Here is a 10,556-nt window from a genome sequence, read left to right as displayed (position 1 = left end):
TCAAGTAATTTATTACATGACTTTCCAAATGGCAAATATATGTTTTGTTTATAAAAAAATTCATGTGAAAAATACAGATCAACCCGAGCCGCAACCCGATTGACTTAAATCCATTTTTTACCCTTTTAAAATAACCCATTTGACCTACAACTCAATTGACTCGACTAACCCATTTTGCCATGCCTACATACATGCCTATTCATGCCAACGCTCTTCCCAATAAATTTCGGGTGACACACTAACACCAATAGGTGGCTTGAGTACATGTCATTTTGTTGACAGCTGACACCATTTGCTAGTTGCTACAGTCGTTTATACCCATCCCCAAAAAAATAAAATAATAAAAAATAAAAAATCTGGGTCTTTGACAAATGGGTAACCCGAACCGAACCCACCAGCATCAGGCAGAGGCAGTGTAACTTTAGGAAGAGAGAAACCCAGAGAGTAACAGAGACAGAATTGAGATGACGACGACGGAGACAAACCCCAGAAAGCTTAGGGGTCACAAGGCCACTGCCACCTGTTGCATTGCCTCACGTAACCGCCCTGGCTTCGTCGCCACTTCTGCCGAGGTAAAACACACACACTCTCTCTCTCCAAAAAAAAAAAAAAAGGAAAAAAATTAACTTTTGATTGAGTTATGTTTTCATTTGTAATAATGAAACAGGATGGTTGTATTTGCTGGTTTGATATGCGATGCAAAGATGTACAGCTTGTAATGGAAATTGGGAAGGAACCCATTTCTTCTTTATGTTTCAAGTCAGGTAATATATATATATATATATATATATATATATGTGTGTGTGTGTGTGTGTGTATATTTTAAAGTTTTTGATTTATTGGGTATTAATTTCTTGAGTTCAATTTATAATTGATTTCTTTAATACTGTGTATATTGGTGATACGTTTGGTATCTAATTGAGTTTACAGTCAGGTTTATGATCGAAGTTCACATTTGTGATTGTTGCTTGACTCAGGGAATGAAGATATAATTTATGCCTCTTCGGGAATGGAAGTCCAGTGTTTTGATGTGCATATGGTAATCCTTTCTCATATTTAACATTTTTTTTTTTTTTTGGGTTTTAACTAATATTATGCTTGTGCATCAGTATGAGGTTTAGTGTAAAATTTAGAACTTTATATATAGCCTAGTTTGTCAATATTTCATGATTATGTACTCTTAGTTACTGATTTACAGTTGATTTTTTCATCGTTACCAACAAGCTGTTTTTTCTTTTTTGTCTTTTGGAGGCCACCTCATGGAAGCCACTACAGAGTTATAGTTACAATAAAGAGGAGATAAATCAGGTAGGAATTTTTATTGATGCTTTTTAAGATTTGAATTAGATTTTTTGTCCTTATGTTGCGTTTTGACCCATGTATCTGTATTTTACTTCTGTTTTAATGTTAAAAGAGTGCAATGAAGTTCTACTACACTTATGGAATAGTAGTACTTTTTTTTTTTTTTTAAATGTTTTCAAATCATGTAATGATTTATACATATTCATTGTAAATTGTAACCATTTTTTTAATTAAAAAATTTTGTGATATGAATTCCTAGATCAAAATACTGTCCCAATTATGTCTTGCGACTCTTCATCATATTTTTCTTCTATTCATATAATTTAATATGAATATCACTTTCAGTATGTGCAGCTACAATATTATGTCTTTTTCTATTTCTATTTATTCTGGCTCTATATTTAAGTATTAAGCTCCAGAATTACTTCTGGGCATATTTAATCCTTAAACATATTAATTATATATTAATCAATTAATACTAAGATCTCTTAAAATAATATTGTTTCTGTTTTTGCAGATTTCATGCAACTCTAAGTCATCTTTTCTTGCTGCTGCAGACGATGGTGGTGATGTTAAGGTACTTATGATGTTTTGACTCACTGGATCACCAGCGGGCGTGGGGTGGTCCAGGGGAGACAATTGCCCTCTGCCCCAAAAAAAAAAAAAAAAAAAAAAAAAAAACCACACACACACACTCACACTTGTCCTTCTAGAAAAACCTATAAAAACATATTATATCCCCCCCCCCCAACAAAACAAGTCTTGCCTTGCCCCAACTAATAGTAAGAGTCATGTTGCCCTCATCACCCACATTAAAATTGTAAGTTAAACTTAAAAAATAGTGGGACAAAATATTTTAGTAAAATTTTCAGGTATGTTATCATGTTTCACAATTTTTATATCAATTTCTTTTCTTTTTTCATTCACAGTTAAAGTGTAATTTGTACATGTAATAAGTTACTTTTTAATTTCCTCTTAAATAATTATCAAATTATTTGTCTAAATTGTTATAATTAGATCAAATGTTGATCTTTCTTGTTTAATTGTGTGTGCATGCATCCTCATGCTTGTAAGAGTGCATATTTTTAAGCCTCATTGAAACTTGACACCTATCAAGATTGTAATCCACCTAGACAGCCATAACACCTTGCAAGTCAGTAAGTGGCTCATTGTCTCTTTGCATTTTTTCAGTGAGCTTGGATGTCAACATGTCTATAGTATTACAAAAGTGCTTAAAGATCAGTAACATTTAATTACCAAAGGATTAGTAACATTTAATTACCAAAGGATAATTGAGATCATGGATATCCTAGCATGATGAGGATTATATGAATTCTCAATTGTTGGTATCAATGTAAAAAAAAAAAAAAAAACCTGTGGTTCAATCTTGGTTTTGTCACTACACTGTATTGTTTGTCTTGATCAAAATAGATATGTTTATTGAGTTGTATGCACACTTTCCTACTCATAATGCTTTGCGGTGGTAATATATCCACTGGATTATAAAGTTACATTTTGCTTCTGATTGCAGCTCATGATGCTGGCATCTTTAATAAGTAATATCATTATCATAGGGGTTTCTCGTAAATGTTTAAAATCCATCAGCAATGAAGGGGCTTCTCACAGCATTGTTTTATAACCCCATGAGTTTCCTATGGAGGCCATGAATCTGGCTTAAACAGTTGGATCTAAATCAATAAAGTTCTAATGTTATTAATGTCATTTTCAAGAATGCAAATTTTGGTATATACTGTTTCTTTCAATTTATTCAGAAAATTTTATGACACCATTTGACATGTGAATTTTGAGTTTTGACCCACAATGTGATAACTATATGGTTTGATATATGAAAGAAGACATGATTTGCTATTATAATTATATCTTGTCATATATGAGATCTTCTCTTGCTATCTGAGAATTCTTTCTTGCAACTTTTCATGCATGATTATATTTTTTGTTTTCGGTATATTGTGTTCCCTCTCTCTCTCTCTCTCTCTCTCTCTCTCTCTCTCCAATAATAAGGTTTTTCATATCAAGTTATTTTGAAGCATTAAAAACAACAATAGAAGATTGGTAATGCTGCTTTCCTGCAGTCAACTGCTGATTATGATCTTTATGGCAGATCATTGACATTCATCAGCATCACCTTTATAAAACATTAAGAGCGGGAGCGGGCCATACAAGTGTATCCTTGTAAATTTCAAGGATTCTGTTTTTGGTTGACCTGTCTTATGTTCCATTTATGTAACTTAAGGGTTGGTTTGTCAACATATTTTCTTGCTCATTGCTTTTCCTTTCTTTTCTTTTCTTTTCTTTTTTTCTCAGTTTTTCAAAATACTTTTCTTCCCTAAATTGGTTCTGTTCTTTCTTCGTATACCTTATTGTATTTCTTCCACCTTAACTCTATTTTAAAGATCTGTAGCAGTGTGCAGTTCCTTCCTTGGAGACCCTGGGAAGGTATTTAAATTTAATTGATCTCTATCTCTCTTGCATATGTGCAAGCATGTTTTTGGGGTGTCAATGATGATATAAGAGCCATGGCTACATTGGATGCAACTAGCTTTAGTGATTGCATATTAGACATTAATCTCCTCACATTGTAGTTTGCTACTTTGCTTATTCAACATAAAGCATTGGCAAATTCAAGGGATCCCCTTAACAGTTGATCGGTTTGTAAATTTATCAAGTCTAAAGTTTAGTAAATAAGGGACAATGATGTAGGTCAGAGGAAAGCAGGGTCTTCGTAGAATTATGGTTTCCTTGTAGAAGGTAAAGTGTGGGTGCATGGGAATGCATAATGATGCCTTGACAGGAACATTATGTGTCCAAGTCCTAGCTTTGTCATGGAAGACAAGAAAGAAAAGTGTAGCACTACAACCATGCAGTTGGCTCAAAATACTGTCAAATGTTTCATTTTCTAGTGAGTGATACAGACTTCCAGCTGTATCAATGGCATCTAGTTTTGCTGTAGTTCATTATTTTTAGCTATGATTTCCTTGTAACAAAGGATGGCCACTCAAATTTCAGGGGCACCCAAAGCCCTAAACACAGCCTAAGTTTCCTTAAAAAGGAACAAATGATCGATTCAGCCTTAACCATTACTTTCCTTCTTCTGATGTGTACAAACATGTGAACACATGGAACACTGTATCATTGATTTCCTTGCATTGAATTTCATTATTCACGGTGTTTGAAACTTGCATCTAGTAACTAGTCACTTGTCTGAGAGTATGCTAATTGTCACTATTACAAGTGAACTTGGGTGGTAATGGTAATGGTTTAGAGAAAAATATGTTAGCCTTTCATGGGAGTTCAGATGCCCATTATCATATTTCAGTGTGCTGCTACTATTCATATGAACTTTTATTTTTTTGATAAACCCGTTCATATGAACTTAGTTGCTATTGTAGACATCTTTAGCCAGGGTACATATAGGGCTTTTTGTTATAATTTTTGAACCATTCACGTGTAACATAAATGTTGTACCTGTGCAATTTGTTCCTAAATCTAAAAGACTTGCATTTGAATCTATAATCTTCATTATCTGAGTACTTACTTCTGCTTTGGGAATGTTGGCAGTCATTACTGGAGGTCTTGATTCAAAGCTTATTATGTGGGACTTCTCTAAAGGTCGACCATACAAAATTATGGATTTTGGTATGTATCTCATATGTTCTGTTCTGTGTATATTGCCACTATCTCATTTCACACTTCCCATGATTCCTTTTTGGTTTAACCAAAAATAGATCTGGTGTCACTCTTCAATGGGCTTCAGAAATTGTTATTTAGCATGCTAGCTTTGGAACATCACTTTTCTGCTAGCTTGTTTTGTTGCACCTGTTGCAAAGTGTGCCCAACTCTATATTTGTCATCTTTTTATGATATTCCAGATACCAAACAATTTTTTGTGGTGCAGAGAATATAATGTTCTTGCAATCTATTAATTTGATTTTTAGCTGTAACTTCATGATCTGTTAAATTGTTGGACCTTTGATCTGTAGCATCTTAAAAATTATTTTAACTAAAAGCTGTCCGGGCCATAGCTACCAGATACTGATGTGTGTTTCAACAGTGTGAGCCCAAATCAAAAGAAGGAAAATTTGTGGTGGGAATGAAGGAGAGGTTGTCCCAGAAGGCTCCTAGGTTTGACATTGGACTGTGAGCACTGAGCATACACACAATTAATTGATAATATTTTAAACTATACAGACCTCTTTTAAATCATATGTTTTGTTATCTTGGTGTCAGTAGTAAATATAATGTCATTTGTAAAAGATGGATAAACTTTAACGCCTCTCCTATGATCCTTTGGGTGCTTCAATATATCATAAAGCCACATTGTGTCCCAATATTGTATTTTTTTTTTTTTTTTTTTTTTTTTTTTTTTTTTTTTTGGTATTAAGTCAATATTGCCTCCTTGTCTTCACTGCAGGTTTGCCTGACATGAACAGTGGTGGCAACACAGGGCAGTCTTTTAATCCTGCTTTTGTTCACATGCTAGCAGTTCCAGAAGTCGATATGTTAGACAAAGTAGACAAGATATGTGTTGTTGCAAGGGGTGATGGCGTTGTTGATGTGATAAATATTGAATCAGAACTTGCTGCTATGAGGTCAAAAACTTCCACTAAACCCCGGAGAGGATCTCAATCAAGATCAAAAGACAGTAGTCCAACTGCTGATATAGAGACTTCTAATCAAAATGGAAGAAAGAGGCTATGTTTGGATTACTCATTGGGTGGCCATACTGCTGCAGTGTCTTGTGTGTAAGTAATTTGCTTATACACAATGTATTTAAACTAATCTTCTTTATTTTAACTAGAATAAACTATTCAGGGCATTTTCGTTGTTCGGAGAGATCGGAAAGTTTATAATATCAGGTGGGAATGATAAGTCTGTGAAGGTCTGGGATTGGTCCAAATATTATGATGCAAGGCAATCCAATGACAACAATGATCTACATTTGAACATCAGTCTCAGCAAAAAAGTTGGTTCCTATTGTTTTTCTTCATGACTTTGCATCTTCGGTGTATTTTTTTTTTTTGGTTTGTATGTAGCTTCTCATTTTATACTCTTACACCTTGGCAGGTCAATTGGCTCTGTACAACTCCAACAGAATCAGAAAACCTTGTTGTTTGTGACACAACTAAAGTAGTAAAGGTCTATTCCGTATCCTAGACTGAAGCTGCATTTTGCTTGACTTTGGGGATTGATATTCCCACTTTTTTTAGCACAACCCCGTATGGTATAATGGAAGATTGTTCGCTGGTTTGCTTAGACGTTGAATTCACTCTGCATAATGCACTGTAATTCCGCAATCATCAAGAGTGTTTGAGATCCCAAGGGAGCTTGGCAGGTGTCATACATGTTGCAACCTCCCGTTGAGTATCTAGTTAGTCTTAGTTGGGAGTAATAGATCTTTAGAATGTAACATCGGACTGGTAGTAGTACTACCTAGTTATCTACTATGTCAGCATATGAACGACACTTGTTAAGGTCTCCTTGGAGAAACTATTTCTCAAGAGTTAGTTTAAAAGATAGTCATTTTTGTTACCATGATGATGAGATATTTTGATTTGTATTCCCTGTATACTTATTCGGTCAGATTTCAAATTCTTCTAATCTTAAGTACATAATGCAACAAAAGATCATAGCAAATTTGCAGTTACAGTTGAAAGCTCTAAAAGCCTCAACAATCTTCTAGCTAAGTTGCAATTTATCAATGTAATCTATCTCTATAACTTCACTCTTTTATTTTTTTGTAATTTTGGTACAAAATACACGAAGTCAGTCCAGTTAGCTTGGTCAGTGCAATGAGCCAGAGCGAGCGGGTCACAAATACTAATATTAACATGCAGTAGCCCACGAAATTGTCCCTTTTGGAAAAGGGTCTTCAAAACCAGGTTGCCAATAATGCTAACTAGCCTTGGACTTAGTGGTCCCATTTTATAGCCAAAAAAATTTGTCTTTATTTATTTTTATATAATTTTTATTTTGAGATTCTAATTTATAAGTGGATAAAGCAATTTGAAAATTAATAAGAGAATGACCCTATATTTTAAGCAATGTTTTAGTGAGAGTTAGAGTTGTATTTTTATCAAATTGTCTTTTCGTTTTGTCTCTACATAAACATAGGAGTGTAGGGGCATTTTTGAACAAAAAAAATGAAAATCTCAAATAGAAGAAGCCTTTTAAATAGTAGTATAGACAAGTCATAAGTGTCAATGTCTTATTCCATTAGTACCACATAAACTGAGTTACCACGTAGGACAAGTGACGAGTTCACCAGGGACAATGAACTTTGAGTCATTTATATATTTGCCAGGGTGGGCTTCAGCTTGCCATTATTAATTTGTTTGGAGGGTTTTACTTTTAATATTTACTTTGTTAAATTATATAAATTACACTCTTTAATTTTGATTTGTATCATTATAATAATATTAACTTTTTCACTCCCTTCCTTTAATTTATATATATTTTTCAATATGATCATTTCATCAACATCTTACCATAAATCCAATGAATTTCATCACGATTATCATGTAAGTGCCTTTCTTTGAAACTACTAGTGTAGGCTGATCTTAGCCATGAATTCAAGAGTACACCACTAAGCATTGTCCCTTTTGGAAAATGCTTAAAATCATCGGATTAAGGCAAGTTTTACGGTTGGGTCGAGAGAGACGAGTTTTAGAGGAGAGAACTTGCTGACGGACCTTCCGGAGTCAGTTCTTAAGGTTTGGAACTTGCCTCCGACTACCGGAGCTCTTGAATCAATTGCTGGTGGGTTGGTTTTGACAGGCGGGTGGACTCCCCTAATGGAAGTATCATGGTTGCGTTGAATGAAGGTCATCCCTTCCCACAAACCATCTTGCAATTGTGCATTGTGGTAATTATAGTTATATTTGTAATTTAACTGTTGTGTTTATGTCTAAAAATAACATATGTTCAACTCCAAATTAATTTTACTCAACTCTACTCCTTGTAGCTTTTCCTTTCATATGAGAAGCATGGGAGTTTAAGAATCAAAATTTAGTATGGAAATAGTATTTACGTTAAATAAAATTATTTTGTTGTTAAGTTTATGTTATTGTTATTTTATTTAAATGTTTTTTTCCAGAAAAATAATTCTAAATATTATATACCTATAACATTTTAAATTTTTTTTGATGATATATGAAAGAAAACTAGTTATAATATAAATTTAGCCAAATATATTTAATACCTTTTTTAGTAGCAATAATTATAAAAAAAAAAAAATCAAAGTAATTAGATTCAACCATGACATTATTAAATTCTAATAACCTAATAGAAATTTAAGAGATTCTTAGTAATTATTTAATTTAAAAAATATAGGGGAAAATAGTCAAATAATTTTATATTAATAATTACTTAGAACTTGAAAATTTTGAAACTTATGTGTCTCTTACATATTTGTTCTATATATTTGACTTTTAAAAATCTAATCAATTCAAATATTGATTGAATTATTTTTATAGTTTCTTATTTATATTTGAAAAAATAACATATGTTTGTGAATACAAAACTAGACTACATCTTTTATTTACTAATTATTTATTATTTATTTTTATTCAGGAGTCATGACCATTTTGATGACCAACCAACAAGATCACTCAAGACAAATGGTGATATCAACTTTATCTTCAATCATATGGGCTCTCTTAAGCTCGTAATAAAATTTCAAAAGTCAGAAGGCTAATAAAAAGGCAAATAACAAGTATTCCATTTGACTACATTATCATTGCCTCAAAGAACACTATGTAGGGCATTGCCTTAACAAACTTTCCAGTGTTGATCCCAAATCTCTCCCCAACAACCATTTGAGGTTACTAAATAGGCCTACACTTTCTTTTCTTTTTTTGTTGGGTTAACCCATGGGATATTGGTTTATATGGCCTTTATAATTTCTCTAGACAGAGTAAATAAGATAGCTGAATAGAAATTTGTAATTTAAAATATATATATATATATATATATATATTATGTTCTATACTTTGTTACTCAATATGATACTTATAATTAATAAATTTATTATTTTTGAAAAAATGAAAGTAGAATTGAATTGAGGTGTGTACTTATTATAGTTATGTTTTTCATTTTATTGTTGTATTTGTGTTTAAAAATACGTATAAACATATAATCAACTTCAGATTAATTTTTCTCAACATGCCCTTATAATTTTTTATCTATCATATGAGAAAGAATGAAGTTTAAGAATGACATGTGAAACTTAGGGTAGAGAATTAATTTTTTGCAACACGTTTGTTTTTTCCATAAACTTTCCTTTTTCGTTTTCAAAAAGAGTATGACATGTCTCTCATTTATACAGGTCAAACCCCAGCCCCAGGTGAAGAACCAACCCCGATCCTTATCGCAAACACACCCGGCCCATTCCTATTGAACACATACATCATGTGCGCATTGTTCCCCAATGTTGTCGGTGTGGCAGCAATGGACTGGTTTCTGAACCCCCAAAGATTTGCATTCCAAGAATTTACTTATATCACAATTCCTAACATGACCCCACAATATATGAACATTAGCATTGATAGCAAAAATAGAAATGTAAATTAGAACTGAATTGAACTTATTCAAGCAATTACAACAACTCCAATTGTAGGCAAGGTTTAAAAAGAAGTCTTCCCAAAATTTTAGACATGAATTGGCATTTCTTTGGCTATAAAGAGATAAAGAAATGAATCTATTTTACACACTGCTTTGTTTGGCAAAGAAATTAAAAGAATTAAATGTCCGAATGATTTGTGATCCATGAGGTTGCTGAGAGAGCATAGTAAATGAAATGGCGAGAAATCGATTATTATTATTATAATTTTTTTTTTAAGTGAGTGGTATCTGAACCCAACCGAGACTAATACTTGTATTGAGACTAGTTGAGGGAAAAGTTAGAAATGCATGGGGAGAGGGGGAGAACATGGGGCATTTTGCAAAATACTTTTTCTACTAATTATTCGTCATATAGAGAAATTTTCAAATTATTTGGGAACCCTTTTTATTTTTTGATAACACAGGTTTGGACTTGCCTCTCTAGCTAGTAAAACTTATTGGCAAATGACGCCACCCACCAGAAACAGTTGTCGAGTAATCAAGGGCACTCACCCATGACCGGTTAAGCAGTTTATGCTCATGCCCACAAGCAAAATTAATTGGGAATCCTAATTATTGAATAAGAGGTGCAGAACTAAAGAGTAATGAATTTTAACCGTATGGTGCAAAAGTAG

General features: G+C 33.0%; 1 protein-coding gene across 1 annotated transcript; it reads left to right on the top strand.

The window, feature by feature from the left end:
• The first annotated feature begins 346 nt into the window (after window positions 1-346).
• Window positions 347-6,967, top strand: LOC115992152 (WD repeat-containing protein 53). The gene is made up of 11 exons (XM_031116228.1): window positions 347-572; window positions 668-764; window positions 978-1,039; window positions 1,252-1,308; window positions 1,820-1,879; window positions 3,425-3,487; window positions 3,717-3,759; window positions 4,882-4,959; window positions 5,735-6,065; window positions 6,136-6,286; window positions 6,388-6,967. The coding sequence occupies exons 1-11, from the start codon at window positions 465-467 to the stop codon at window positions 6,475-6,477; spliced, it is 1,140 nt and encodes a 379-aa protein (XP_030972088.1). The 5' UTR covers window positions 347-464; the 3' UTR covers window positions 6,478-6,967.
• Window positions 6,968-10,556: the final 3,589 nt, after the last annotated feature.

This window comes from Quercus lobata, chromosome 5 (genome assembly GCF_001633185.2).
Source record: "Quercus lobata isolate SW786 chromosome 5, ValleyOak3.0 Primary Assembly, whole genome shotgun sequence".
NCBI lineage: Eukaryota > Viridiplantae > Streptophyta > Magnoliopsida > Fagales > Fagaceae > Quercus > Quercus lobata.
Note: the sequence above shows the minus strand (reverse complement) of the source record. Positions and strands in the feature narration are given on the sequence as shown.